Source organism: Callionymus lyra, chromosome 17 (assembly GCF_982586985.1).
Source record: "Callionymus lyra chromosome 17, fCalLyr1.hap1.1, whole genome shotgun sequence".
Taxonomy (NCBI): Eukaryota; Metazoa; Chordata; class Actinopteri; order Syngnathiformes; family Callionymidae; genus Callionymus; species Callionymus lyra.
The window spans coordinates 10,953,205-10,968,605 of record NC_141834.1 but is presented as its reverse complement, the minus strand read 5'-3'; the positions used below and the strand labels follow the sequence as shown (position 1 = coordinate 10,968,605).

Sequence of the window (15,401 nt, the reverse complement as noted above, 5' to 3'; positions counted from 1 at the left end):
ACCACACAGACTTTAGTGGGAGTGATATTTTGATATAATGCACTGATGTTTATTTGATGATAAACGTCTAATTGACCTATAACAGTACACGCTCAGATCCCTGTGGTGTATAAATAACCTTAAAGTAGTTATTGAGAGGTGGATTCATTCAAATGTGCGCCACTGAAGGCCTGTCACAGCATTTAGACATCAAAACACTTTTATGTTTGGTTATATAGTTCACGTAAATTTCTTCTTCGGCCTCTCTGTATCTGAAAATATTTTATTGAACAAGAAATGACAATTATCACTCTGAAAGTCATCCGGTGATTCTGGTTCTCCCGACATGTGTGGAGAATGGCCGGCCTTTTGATGGGAGAAGGTCTGCATTCCAAAGTAGTAAACCGAGGCTTTGGTGTTTCAGTGTTAAGCAAAAACGAATACGAAGGACTTCATTACAAATCCCCTTTGGTCATTGTGGAGAAACCGTCGATGTTTGTCCATCAAGGACCACATGGAAAGAAGTCCTTGCTCTTCCCCATGGTTGTTGTATGGTGTCGAACGTCGTCCAACTCACCCAAGTGCCCAGGGTGTCCATTGGGTTCCTGGCAACAGAGTCACTGATACACAAATTGATGTGTTTCACCCTTATTACCCCTTTTCCTCCCATTAACCTAAAAGGCTAAAAGAGATGGCAGACATCATCCTTTGGTAAAGACCATATGGATCGGGCATGGAGTTCAGAAAATGATGTTTGTACATTCTCTTCATCATGGCCAATGACATGGGTGTGTCTAAAACCAAATAAAACGTCTTAAAGTACGCAATGAGAGGGATGAAGAAGTTTACAGAGAAAAAGATAATCACACAAAGGGGAAGGAAAAAAAATGTAATACTAAAAAGAAAATATTTTTTAACAAAAATAAAAAATAAAATGATAGAAAAAAATGATAGAAAAAAATTACAAAATTTTTATTTATTTATTTTATTTTGAATGTTTGGTATGCTTTATTATTTCTTTGTCGTCCTATTAAAGTAATTTTGTAAACAACATTTTTCTTTAGTTTTTATAGATTTTATTTTTCTTTGCAAGACAGGTTGGACTGAGTTTCTGACTAGCAAGAATATTTGCTCTTTTCATTCGATTCTATTTTTCAATACATTTTTGCTTCGATTTTGAATCAGGCAATTTGTGTCGCGTGCTTGTTATATCCCCTTTTGGCCCAGAGAAAGTACGAATGAAAGCGAGGAATTTGTCGGAGTCACAGCTGTTAAGGAACAACATGACTTTTATTAATGAGGAAATAAGAGAAAAGAGAGAAAAACATGACCTATACAGGAAGATTACAAGGCTATAAAAAAGTGAAAATGAAAAGAATCATTCAGGGTTAGTCTGGATGATCACTTTGTGGCTTTTGGTTCTTATAGAATAAGGTTAAGCTTATTAACTTATTTGAGGGTTATATTAGTGAAAGCTTCTGAAAGCAAACCAACTTCTTTGGCTTTTGACTCACATTTGTTGAAGAATTGAGTGAAGATTGGAGGGTCTTCTTGACACAACTTCTTAGTTTCTGGCAAATCCACACTGGCATGTTGGTCAGGGGTTTGTTGTCAGCCATTTTGTTTTCCCCTCTAATGATGTGTGTAACCCTTGTAGCCGGTGTTACTTTATTCCTAAAACATTTGAGTTTTTTTTTTTTTTTTACCAATTTATTAAATTCATCCATTTTATCTGGGTTTAGAATCATTGTTTCCAAAATCCTTTTGTTTGAATCCTTATTTACTAATATGTCTGTAAAATTAATTACGTGTTAATTCTATTATAATTGTTACTTAACCAAATCAGCTGAACTTAGTCAGAATTGTACATTTCTTTCTTCTTAATTTTATATATTCTTTAGTAATTACTAGGCCAATAGTATTCGGACTAATTTACTTTTTACCCCAATTGAGGTGAAATAACTATAAAAATAAGCAATTTCATTTTCATTTTTTGGAATGGCGAAAACCAACAACAAAAAAGACTCGCTATCGTATATCTTCATGTTATTTTTATGTTACAAAAAAATGGAGAAAAGTTTTAGTGTAAATTACATAATAAACAAGCGATTATGTGTTACTTAATGATAGAATATCGATTGTAAGTATTGTTTACTGCATAAGTTCGAACCAAAAATACAAAGACAATCTTCAGACATATTTCCAGAGTTTGAAAGAGGAACAAGTAGAATCATTGGCCAATTTTTTTATCTCAGTGTGTGAAGGGTGGGGGTGAACATACTTGCTGAAAAAAGAAAGAGCAAAAGTGAGGACTAGTTTTTTCTAGAAGCAACAGATCTGGTCAGAGCTGCGTGGACACAACTGTCGTCCATGTTAAAAGAAAAATGATTATTCTCTTCTGGATTCATCTGCTCATTTCTATGGGAGGCAACGTTGGCGTTAAAGGTAGGATCCCTTTTTTCTATAAGGATCTTTCATTCGAGTTTACAGAAGAAATATGTAATATATAGGAAATGATCAGCGAGTGTGTAAAATACCAACATAGTAACAAATATTAATCAAGTAATCCAATCAATTTATAAAAACAAACTATAGAATATATTTTTAAACTATTTGTATTCATACCATGTAAAAAACATACCAATATTAACATGAAATATACATATTTCAAATAAACAATTTATAAATAAAAAAAGATGCATGAAAGTGTGATATAAATGTAAGAATGTGTTCTTCTCAAAAACAGATGATTAAATGTGATAATGTTTTTGTACAACTTTTTACAACCCTTTTTGTGTTTTGTTAAACAGCGGTGTGTTACCGCGACAACTACTGTGTCACGTTTAATGAAGGTGAAATAACTGCAGAAGAAGGACTCTGCTTGGTGATTCCTTGCTCCTTCACGACATCGAGCTCATTCACCCCTCAGTACATACTTTGGTACAAATGTCCAAATAAAGGATCTTGTACTCGATCATCAAAACTAATCTACACCAACAAAAAAGACACAACCGTTGAAGACGAATTTCAAGGATGAGTGTCCATGTTGGAGCCTGATATGAGTCGACGGAACTGCAGCATCATCATCAATGACCTCTCACAGTCAGATTCTGGATCATACCTGCTCAGAGTTGAAGGAAGTTTTGAAGGAAAAACAACTGGTTACAGCTACGGAATGAAACAAAACATTTCCGTCAAAGGTACGACCACTTTCATTTATCATTTCTAATCACACGTGCACAGTCACTTGAGAAAATGTTTTTGATGAATGGCAGTTTGAGTTAGAGACAGTACATTCTAAACTATCGAAAAATTAAAACTGGATCCAGCCTTTCTCTTGTTTTAAAAACAAATTAACATTAAGACTTGAGACGCTTCAGTTTTCAGAGAAGTTTTATAATCTTCTAACAGAAGGGGGCGCCCAAAACAAGCGGTGGACCAGAGCAGACGAGTCTCCACATTTTAAGAATGTTTCCAGATAATAATCATAAACATTACTCTCAACCCAGTACTGCGTCAAAAACCAACTCTGAAGGTTCCTTCACTGAAAGAGAGTCGGCTGGAAACATTGACCTGCACTGCTCCTGGACTCTGCTCCGGATCTGAGCCCATCATCAGCTGGAATTGGAAGGACAAGCAGAAGCATCAAAGCTACATCGGAGGAAACGTCACTGTTCACGCAAATTTTTCTCTTGGTACTTTCATGAAACAGTACAGCTCAACGCTGACGTTCAACTCTACACCGGAGCACCACAACAGCACAATCACCTGCACTGTCAAATTTAAAAAGACCACCACGTCTAAGGAAATGATTCTGAAGGTTCAGTGTAAGCATGTCTCTCTTCTCGCTCTCATTTCTGTCGTTGATTTGATGAATGATGGAGGTCGACGATAAAGTGGAGTTACAGTTTTTGTCATAATTATTTTAATGGATACGTATTATTTTAGTTTAACTCTGTCCCCAAGAATAATCCAGACAAAATTCTCCTCAGTCCTGATCCCTTCAGATGAGACTCAAGCTTGTTTAGTTTTTCTAATTTACCTGCAGATGTAAAGAGACCAGTCATTGTGGGAAACTCAGACATCATGAATGGAAGTTCTCTAAGTCTGAGCTGCAGTTGTGAGAGTTTTCCTGATTCTCTTGTCATGATGATGAAGAAAGAGCTTAATCAGACTGATAACAAAACCACACATCGTGTTTTTATACCGAACGTGACGGGAGAAGATTCCTGACGCTACATCTGTAACGTTCGATATGAGATGAAAACACTGAAAACACACGTGGATGTGACTGTGACTTGAAAAACCTTTTTTTTTTTCTTTTTCAGTGTCTGCTGGGATCTTGAACGGGTCATGTGAACGACATGCAGGAGTTCTCACTTGTGTCTGCGGCAGTCGTGGACGTCCCTTACCCTCCATCTCCTGGCCACTGCTGACCAACCACAGTGACTATACCGTCAACACCAACGTATCAGAAGATGGAATCGTGAGCAGCATCAGTGTGAGAGATGATCACAGTGTGAAAGTCCAGTGTGTTGTCGGCCACAACGACAGAGAAACAAAACAGGAACTTCTCGTTCGCAACGTTATCTCTAACCGTGAGAGTAATTTTCTTGTCTTCAAAGTACAGTGAACACTCTTACATTAATGATTCTTATCTTGACAACAGGCCAGTGGAAAAAGTTTCTGACCATTGAAAACCTTGTTCCCATTTTGGTGAGAGTTTTTTCGTCAGCAATCGTTTTTGGTTTGGTCCTGCGTTGCTTCAGGTAATTTTGATGTGTTGTTATATTACACTTTGTTGGTCGTTATGAATGAAAAACACACAACTAAATGTCTTCTCAGAAACAAACACAGGTCAGAAAATCATGATGACTTGGTCAAGATGGTAAGTTTTCTTTCAAAACCCTGTTTCTCTAAACAACATCCAGAAATAAACAGTCTTTAAACTTACAGTTTGAAGATTCCAAGTCAGGGGTAGAACGCGAGGTGGTTATGCATCACAATACAAAAAAACAACTTTATTCTATAAACCAGCAGTTAACCTGATGAGGCTTCTTGAAATATTAATCTCATTACCAGATCTCTGGTAGTTAACGCTTGTGTTGTCTCTGGGTCAAGGTGACCCGTTAATTTGTCAAAAGCCTGTTTTTTCTTATATTCTCTGAATACTTTTTAAACATGAACAATTTCTGGTGCCTTCAGGAAATATTTGCTAATTTCAAAATCGTCTTCACATTTTGAGCAATTATTTAAAAAAAAAAAATGTAACCCTAGCCCTTACACTAACTAGTTTAATTGTTTTATTTTATTTTTTCAATTTGTTCCTTTCTTTCTTTATTTAACAATCTTCTTTTATTTGTATAATTTCATTGTGTTTTTCTAAATCCAATTTCAACCGAACCTCAACCCTTACCTTAACCCAATGACTCACCAGGAGTCAAGAAAGGAAGAATACGATTCTGAACTTTTTCACCTTTTTTTTTAAAATCAAATTCTAGTGACTTTGTCAACTTCCATTTCAACTGGGTTTTTTTTCTATTAGGTGTTGGGGAATTTTAAATGAAAGATGCAGCTTACTCACAAGGTTCTGAAGAACATTTACCCCTCCTTTAGATGATAGTGTCGAGAATAACAAGGTAGAAGCCGAATTAAGCACCAAAATAATTCTACTTCAAAATGTGTTTTAAATAGGAAAACCAAGCAGAAGAATACGAGGACTTCGATCCAGAGGAATCATCTCCAAGACAATGATTCAATCGCCGCAGTTGCACCACAGATCACAGAAATCAAGAGTTGGCTTCAGTCACAAGTGAAAGAGAAAATCTATCGTCTGTCATAATGTTATGGATACATTATAGTTTTGATCATCGTCTCATATCATCTCTTGCCTCACTTTTTTATGCTCCTCACTTAAATAAAAGGTTAAAAATGTGTTGTAACTCTCTAAAAAAAGAAATGAAAAGAAAGAGGAAATTGTGTTTTAATTATCATGATGCAGATCATTTTACGATCATCTATCTATCTATATCTTAGAACATCTGCTAACTTCCTCCACCAACTCCTTTTCTCACCCATCATCTGATATCTCATGTTTCAATGTAATTGTAGATATGCATTAATAAAATGTTCATTTTTACCAAGAAAATGCCTGTGTCTGCAAAAGTCTTATTTAAATTTAGTTAGTTGAAAAGAAAATAATTTATTTTATAAAAAAAAATCTATAATGGTTGAGACTATGACAAAGACACCTGCAGGAGCCAAAGATCTCACTCAGGCAAGTTTTCACATATTATAGTTTGATATGATTCACTTGATCTGTAGTAGTAGCTCCACAACACAGATGGAGTGAAAAGAGAAATATATGTGAGGTTTAGACTAGAGCCGAACCCAAGTGCAGAAGTAAACAACCATAAACAGAATCAAAAAATGTTTAATCCCAATAGTTCCAAGATAAATAAAGTTCAAGTGTCTATATGATAGTCCAAGGGAACTTAAATCTCACCACAAGTTGTGCGGGAAACAAAAACTCAAGGAGACTGAAACGACAAAATAGGCTCAGGATTTAGGAGAACAAAAACACTACAATTAATTAACTGTAATCCATGAAGAGGGAGAATAAAACGTACATACCAGGGAGTGACGATTATAATTTGGCACCTGTTGCTGCAGGAGAGGTGGCTTTGAGTTCTGCTGTAGAGGTGCTGGTTCTGTTGAGCTGCAGCTGCTGTGAGAGCAACAGGCGCAGAAATAAAATTGAAATTTTATCTCAGAATTGTACCTTTAGTAAATGAGAAATAAAGTGTATTTAAATATTTTTTAAAGTACATGAATGTAATAAACTTCTCATGAAAATATGCTTCTGGATAGTATTCATGCATGGATGAGATTACACAGGTTTGTGGATTAACACAGGGATTACAGGATTACTGGGTTTCACTCATAGGCTGGACTCCTTAAATAGTCCAGCGAGACAGTTTGTCTTGAGAAAACTGTGCTTGGATCCGGTTATTCGACTGGAAAAGACAACAGGTGAGACATTTTCCATTCTTGTATATCTTCTAATATTTTGAACTATTTTATTCTGTCATAGCATTGAATTTACTTGCAGTGGAGGGGATTTAAGAAATTAAATTACAGACTATATGTTTTATATATGGTGTCTTGTTTATTTAAAGGGAGGTTTAACTTGAATATTTGAATGCATTCGGTTGGAAAACATCATTTTATTGGTGCCATCTTTATTTATGAAGGTTTTGATATTCACTTATACGAATGGCTTTTATTTTGTGCTGCTCTGTGAAGATCTGGACATTTTTTGGAGAAATCATAAATCACAGCCGACCATCAAAACATTAAAACATATGTAACATTTATTGTGAAATAATCTTACAAATATAACAAATTACCTCCCTGCTTTAGGTATACTCTGTCATAGTTCTTAAACAGTTTATAAATATAATAATTTTATACAAATAAAACTTAAGACAGCACAGTAAAATGTGTTTGTTGCTACTTCACGTGATAGAAGATTGTTCTTGCAATGTTGTGAGAACTTGACTGCTGTGCATTTATTTATTTAAAAAAAAAGAGAATACCTTTGGAGTTGGTTTCCTGTTTTTTCTTTCTGGATGCCACAAAAATCTCAGTTCTTTTCATTTTTGTTATTTTATTTGCTCCCTCATGCATAAAAATCACCTTTACTTTGTGAATTATTCATTTATGTCTTTTTTTCTTTTTTTACAAAATCTATTTTCATTTCAGACAAAAAAAGACAGTACAGAGTAACAAACAAACAAAAAAAAAAAAAATATATATATAGTAAATTATATTATATATGTAAAAGACAGAAAAAATAAAACCAACAGGACAATAAGAAACATCAAAACAAGAAAAACCAAGTGCCAGACCACAAAAGAGAAAAAAAAAAAATAAGTTAACATTTTCAATGCTGCAGAAAAAAAAAGAAGTATTTACAAGGAGGTCAGAGAGTTCACAGAACTCCCTCTAAAGGAACAGCAACAATAGGTGGCTTATGCTTCATTGTCATTTCCTGATAGCATCCAGAAATGGTCCCCAGATCTTGACAAATTTCAAGTTTAAATTAGACATTGTGTATCTAATTTGTTCCAGATACAGGAGAGAAACCATATCATTGAGCCATTTTTTGAATGAAGGTGGAGATGGTGATTTCCATTCACTCAGGATCACTCTCTTTGCAACAACCAGAGAGAAAGCTAGAGCTTGTTGCTGAGTGCTGGATAGATTAGAGGTTGATTCAGAACATCCCAAAACAACCAAAGCACCGGTCTGGATCACATTCACCTTGTATGCTTTAGAGAAAAAATTGAAAAACTCCAACCAATAAGATCTTAACCTGCAGCAAGACCAGAACATATGTCCGAGTGAACCCTCTGACGTTGAACAGCGATCACATGAGGATGGAATGGCAGGGAAAATTCTGTCACAAACTGTTAATTCTGAGTTTAATCCGGCTCAATCCCCTCGTCCACACATCGTCTGATATTTTCTCGCCCAAATCTTTTTCCCACGACTCTTTAATGTGCGACGAAGGGACCGCCTTGTAAAATAGAGACACAAGTAGTGAAATTAAATGGTTTGAGGTGGAGGATTTCCTCATTGTATGATGAAAAGTATGTTCTTTTGGCAAACGCTCGAAAGACTGAAATGATTTGCTGACAAAGTTCCGGATTTGAAGATATCTGAACCAGTGAGAGCTCGGCAAATTGAACTTTGACTGCAATTGAGCAAAAGAAGCAAATCTACCGCTAAAATACAAATCTTTGAAGGAACATAAACCTCTCACAGACCACTCACTGAACACTGGATCCATCTGTCCTGGTTTAAAAGAAGTGTTATGGCAAATAGGTGTATAAACAGAGAGTTCTGACATGTTTAGGACATTTTTAATTTGTTTTAATATTTTTAAGGAATTGAATAAGATGAAATTATTTTTTAGAACTCTGAGCTGAGGAATAGTATTTGAGAGTAAGATAGAAAAGGGAGAAGTATTGAAATGAGAAAGTGTGATGTTAGTTTCAATAAGAGGCCATGAGGGGGCAGATGCGTCGTTTGAATTTAACCCAGATGAAAATTGATTCCAAAAGATCCAGTTTCTGGCCTTGCATGCCCAGTAATAGTGTCTGAACACTGGAAGAGCAAGACCCCCATCTGCCTTGGATTTCTGGAGATGTGCCTTACTTATGCGAGGAGGTTTGTAATTCCAAATAAAAGGTACAATGATTGAGTCAATTGTCTTAAAAAATGAGGAAGTGAGAAAAATAGGCACATTTTGAAAGAGATAGCTAAATTTGGGAAGTATAGTCATCTTAATAATGTTAACCCGACCAACAAGCGACAGTGGCAGGAGCTTCCATTTGTTTATTTTATTTTTTAATGCATTAATCAAATTTAAAAAATTGAATTTAAACAAAAACTTGGGTTGTCTTGTGACATTGATACCGAGATAAGTAAAATAATCTTAACTGATTTTAAAGGTCAAATAATCTGGATCCAAGTCCTTCGAGAGGGGCATCAAAGTGCTTTTGTCATAATTAATGGTAAATCCAGAAAGCTGGCCAAACTCTTTAATGAGATCAAGAAGGGATGGTAGAGACTCTGTTAATTTTGAAATTGTCAACACCACATCGTCAGCATAAAGGCCAATTTTAGATGTTACCTTCCCAAATTCTATTCCACATATTTGGGGACAGGATCTGATCGCCACAGCCAGGGGCTCCAGTGCCAAAGCAAAGAGCATCGGAGAAAGACAACACCCTTGTCTGGTCCCTTGATTAAGATCTAAAGGAGTGGATTTATCGTAGTTGGTCAAGATACAGGATTTAGGATGAGCATAGAGAAGTTTTAAAATAGTTATAAACTTTTCGCCAAATCCAAACTTCCTTAGCACTCCAAACATAAATGTCCACTCTATTTGATTGAAGGCCTGTTGTGCATCTAATGATATTACTGCTGACTGTGGTTTTTCTGATGAGTACATGATATTTAGAAGACGCCGAGTATTTGAGACAGGATAGCGGTCAGGAATGAATCCAGTTTGGTCAGGATGAATTCGATTGCAGATGTGCTTTGATAACCAAGAAGATAAAACTTTGGCAATTATCTTCTGGTCGCTGTTTAAGAGGCTCAGGGGACGATATGAAGACATCTTTGTTGCATCTCTGTCTTTTTTGAGGAGTAAACAGATGTTTGCCTCATAGATAGAGTTTGGGAAGATGTTGCTCTTTACCGAACAGTTTATCATCCTCAGTAACAAGGGTGAGACTGCATCTATGTTTGCTTTATAAAATTCAATCCCAAACCCATCTGGACCACATGCCTTCCCACTGGGAAACGAGCGGATAGCCGCTTTGATTTCATCCAATGAGATCTCAGATTCTAATTCCTGACGAGCATCGTTACCAAGTCTGGGAATATCAAGCTTGTCTAAAAAAGCATCGATGTCATCAACAGAGGCCTTTGTCTTAGATGAATATAAGTCAGAGTAATAGTCCTGGAAACACTTGTTGATTGACTTTGGGTTTGTGACCAATTCTCCCGCAGCAGAGGAAATCTTATGGATAGCCCTGTCTGCTTGCACACCTTTCAGCTGCCTGGCGAGGAGTGTATGAGCTTTCTCACTCAGTTCAAAATGCTTTTGTTTTAGTTTGTGTATATAGTTTTTTACTTGTTCTGCAGATATCGTATGATATTCATATTTTAATTTGAGCATTGCATCTAGGGTGTTTTCAGATTTTGTGTTAAGATAATCAGACTGCAGTGTCTCAAGTTCAGATTCAATTTCTTTATAACGTCTCTCCTTTTTCTGTTTTGACTGATATGAAATAATATGTCCACGCATTCCCACTTTAAATGTGTCCCACAAAGTTGCATCGGAGACTGAATCATTATCGTTAAAAAGGAAGAAGTCTGAAATTTGGATTGAGATATATTCAAGAAAATATTTGTCAGTGTTCAGTGAGGGGTTAAATTTCCAATTGTAAGAGCGAGCTGGAAGTTTAAAGTCAATTTTCATTGTAGCTGGAGCATGGTCGGATATTATTATGTTATTATATTTTGAGCTGGATACATTAGAAATTAATCTTGAGTCCACCAGGAAATAATCAATTCTAGTGAAACTACCATGGACCGGTGAGAAAAAGGAATATTGCTTGTCCAAAGGGTGTTGTATTCTCCAAATATCAACTCAATTTTGCTGTTTAATTAAATTATTAAGCACAGGGACCGATTTCAAAGGGGATGGTGTCTTTGAAGAAGATCTGTCGAGGGAAGCATCAAGATAGCAATTGAAGTCACCTCCTATTATAATATTTGAGTTGTCATGGTCTGCAACAAGATTAAACATTTTCTGGAAAAAATCTGGGCAATCAAAGTTTGGGGCATATATGTTAAGGAGTGTCAGCGGAACAGAATTAATGGAACCTGTTACGAGCACAAATCTGCCACCTGGATCTGCTGTCATGGATGAAAACAAGAATGGGACATTTTTCCGGATGAGGATGGCAACCCCTCTAGCTTTGGAGGAAAATGTTGATTGATAGACATTTGATATCCATTGTGCTCTGAGATTTCTTTGCTCTGATGAAGATATATGGGTTTCTTGCAAAAAGATAATGTCTGAGGAAATAAATTTTAGATGTTGAAAAACTTTTCCTCTTTTTAAAGCCTTGCCCATTCCTCTGCTGTTCCAAGTTGTGAAATTAATTGAACTCAAATCTGACCAAGTTCTTGAATTATCCTGCATCAAAGCAGTCTGTTAATAGGAATATACCTGCAACATATGTAGCTGTGGACTGGCAACGAAAAAAAAAAATGAAACATAAAACAAACACAAAACAAGAATGAACACATATAAATCCCTAACACCGGTGTCATTAGAATAAAGACACCAAAAAACCCCTAAGCCTCAGAGGCTGCTGGGCGATAGAGCCCCCTCCCCCCTCAGAAAAAAGAGAGAGAGAAAAAAAAAACACCTTCTCAAACCCGTGTGTAACACCTTATTTAGATGCACCGATTGTATAACACAAATAACTTATTTAGGAAAAAAGGAGTAAATGTGAACAGAAGTTTACCCAAACACCTCAATATTATTATAGAAAAAAAAGTATATTTATAAACAAATGCATAAACAAATAACCCGAATATTATAACTTTTATAGAACTATTTCTGCTTTTTTATATGTATCAAAATAATTTTACATGTACATAGGAACACAGGCTAGTCGTCACTAAAACAATATTAAGTATGAATATATATGTTTGTAAACAGTGGAACGTAATGTAAACAGATCAAACCATGAGATTATGCTCTGGCAGGCAGGGAACCAGCGAACCTCTCAGCGTCAAGCATGGAGTTGAAAGTGCTGACAGAGCCGTTCAATGTCACCTGTATCTTGGCCGGGAAGCGAAAGGAAAACTCGGCGCCGGCATCTTTGAGCGTCTTCTTCACACTGGTGTAAAGGAGGCGCTGAGCAATGACTTCTGGTGGATAGTCAGGAAAAATGAAGATTGGCTTCCCTTGGTAGTTCAGCGGTCCACGCTGGCGCCCGAGCCGGAAGATCTTAGCGATGTCGCAGCAGTTGTGAAGTTTGGCCATGAAGGTGCGCGGCTTGTCCGATGACCCGGGTCGGGCGTTGTTGACTCGATGCGCCCGGTCCACTTTAAGAGGCTTCGGAAAATGATCAATTCCAAGCAATTTGGGTAATAATCCAGTGATGAACTCGGTGGGGCGACCCATCTCCTCCCCCTCTGGGATGCCAATAACACGGATGTTTTGACGACGTGAGCGCCCCTCCAGATCCACCAGCTTAGCCCTTAGCTTAGCATTTGCGGTCCCCAGCTCCACACACGTAGCCTCCAGTGCTGTGATGCGTGAGTCTGCGGACGTTAAAGCTTCGTCCAAACACTCTAGACGTTGTTTCACCTCGCGGTGGTCAGTTTGCAGGGAAGCCAGGGTCCTTTCCATTGCGTCGAAACGCCCGTCTATGGATTCCTTCATGGCGTTCACAAGTTCAAAAACTTTCGCGAGTTCGGTGCTTTGGTTCACAACGGCCGCCAAGATGGCGTCGTTACTAGCACCGCTGGCCTGTCCCGCAGTCGACTTGCTTTGATTCTCGTCTCTTTTCCCCATATTTCAAAGCGGTTGTGTTCCAAAAAAGTTGATATTCGTCTTGTTCCAGAAAATGCGCGGTGCAGAGTCTTTTAAATAACTATTTTTTGGCGAAACACACGGAGCTCAAACAAGTACGTCTTACTCCATCACTGCACAAGAGCGCCCCCTTAATTTATGTCTTTTAACAAGTTTTGAATGTATTTTAAAATATATTTGATTGTTTTTACAAGTATTAATGATGTTTTTATGGATGGATGCGTTATTGCTGCTTGACCAAATAATTTCTCCTCTACCTTTCAATAAAGTATCTGTCCTTCCATCCATCCATCCATCCATCTATCTTTTGGCATTATGGAAATGAATGCAAACACTGTTTTCAACCAACATGGTAAATTCCAGTCATAGTCAAAAAGCACTGTTGAATGATTATCTACAGAGTTCAACTTATTTTGTGGTTTACAAAATTAAAAGAATTAACATGATTCAAAAAACTAAAACTAAAAATGTAATGTACAACCTCTAAATGAATCCCTCCTTTGATAACTGATCTCTTTCCTGCAGAGATGGCAGAGGTTCTTAAAAGCCTCAACCTCCTGGGGACACTGAAAGAGTCGATGGAGAGCAACCAACTTGTTGACATCAAGGATGCTGTGGAAGATCTCCTGTTGAGCAGGATCAACTTGGGCATTTTGGGCGACCGCAGCCACGAGAAATATACCTTCATGAACTCTCTCCGAGGGGTTGGACCTGGAGATGAAGGAGCAGCTCCTTCACCGACTCTCGAAGGGGATGTAGAGAGCTACCTTGACCCTAAACACCAGGACTTTCGCTTGTGGGACCTGCTTCCTGTACCAAACGGGACTACGTTAGACATGGACAGCTACATGGACAAAGTAAACTTCCTTCGCTACAATGCTGTCTTTTTGACATTTGCACAGACGCCTGAAGCTAACGCAGTTGAGCTGTTTTCAGAGGCCCGGTCACTACAGAGACAAAATGTGTTTGTTATTATCTTATGTTCGGCGACAGAAACCCAAGAAGACGTGGAGCTAAAGAGGAAGGCTTCCATGGAGGTGCTAGCATCACATGGAATTAGCCAGCCCAAAGTATACTTGGTGTTGCCCTCCAATCTAGAGAAGTTTGACTTCCCTGCTCTTTTGGAGGACCTGACCAAAGACCTCCCAGAGATCAGAAGTCAAGCTCTTCTCCTGGCTCTACCAGCGCTCACACCGGAGCTCATTGCCCAAAAAAAGGAGGCTTTTAAAGCTCTAGTCTGGGCAGCTGCCTCGCTCTCTGGTGGGATTTCAACCCTCCCTGTTCCCTTCGTGGCGTCCATGGTGGATTCAAGTGTAGCAGTTCGTATTCTGTCAAAGGCACAGACATCTCTCTGCCTCGACGACAAGTCCGTTGAGCAACTCGCCCGACGGATGGGCGTCGAACCCGCTGCACTGAAATGTTTAAGGACTTGCGTGCTCTCAGTGGAGGTGAGCAAAGCTGAGGTGAAGAGGCGACTGGTGGAGATGGCGATGCCCAGGCACGCCCGCTACGCTAGTCGCTCTTTTTCCGCCATGATGCAAGCGTTAAATAGTGCCATCGAGGAAATGGCAGCTGATGCCGAACGTATACTGATGTCTGCCCGAGCATAAAAATAAAACACACAGCAGAAGATGAACGTTGTTCTCCAGTAGTTACTTACGCCAATGGCCAAAATAAAGATGCGGCACCTGTTTACAAAACTGTGACGAATGAATACAGGCTTGACTTGTTTTTTTTTTTGTATTTGTCGCAATTGTGGTAGTTAATGTAAACTGAGCTCAAGTTGCTTCATTAAAATGAACGGACATTTTTGCCTATAACTCTAAAAAGAACAGATTACTCTGAAAATAATCCTAACCCTTAGTCTACATGAGGGGGAGTAGAACATTTGTGAAGTTTGAACTTTGGGTTAACTACACTTTAAGTCGCACATTAGACAATAAGAAAGTTGATTAAGCAGTGACCACTAAACCACCAACCACTACACTGACGCACACTAACAGGAAGTGAAACGACTCTCACAATAGAAAAGTGAGCATTGAAGATGAACTGTGACTTCCTCTTGATACCATTTTGCTTGAGCTGCTCATGTTCTCAGAGGTAAGTTTAAACTTTATTATATTAAGAAACATGCTGATGAAAGTAAATTACAAGTATTTTTCAAATTAACAAATTATAGTTCAATAATTGAATAAAACAATAATTTGGAATTGTATAGAAATATGTGTTTGTT

General features: G+C 37.7%; 1 protein-coding gene and 1 pseudogene across 2 annotated transcripts; both read left to right on the top strand.

The window, feature by feature from the left end:
- Positions 1-2,321: 2,321 nt before the first annotated feature.
- On the top strand, positions 2,322-9,794 carry LOC148062407 (sialic acid-binding Ig-like lectin 14; annotated as a pseudogene). Its single transcript, XR_015709215.1, has 6 exons — positions 2,322-2,424; positions 2,790-3,179; positions 3,489-3,806; positions 4,308-4,577; positions 4,649-4,695; positions 9,714-9,794. The product of XR_015709215.1 is annotated as a sialic acid-binding Ig-like lectin 14 (transcript).
- Positions 9,795-13,218: 3,424 nt separating this feature from the next.
- Positions 13,219-14,778, top strand: LOC148062406 (interferon-inducible GTPase 5-like). Its single transcript, XM_087812086.1, has 2 exons — positions 13,219-13,263; positions 13,694-14,778. The coding sequence occupies exon 2, from the start codon at positions 13,696-13,698 to the stop codon at positions 14,776-14,778; it is 1,083 nt and encodes a 360-aa protein (XP_087668212.1). The 5' UTR covers positions 13,219-13,263; positions 13,694-13,695.
- Positions 14,779-15,401: the final 623 nt, after the last annotated feature.

Excerpts from the sequence above, each read along its gene's own strand:
- LOC148062406 (XM_087812086.1), top strand. The coding sequence starts at position 13,696 with ATGGCAGAGGTTCTTAAAAGCCTCAACCTCCTGGGGACACTGAAAGAG.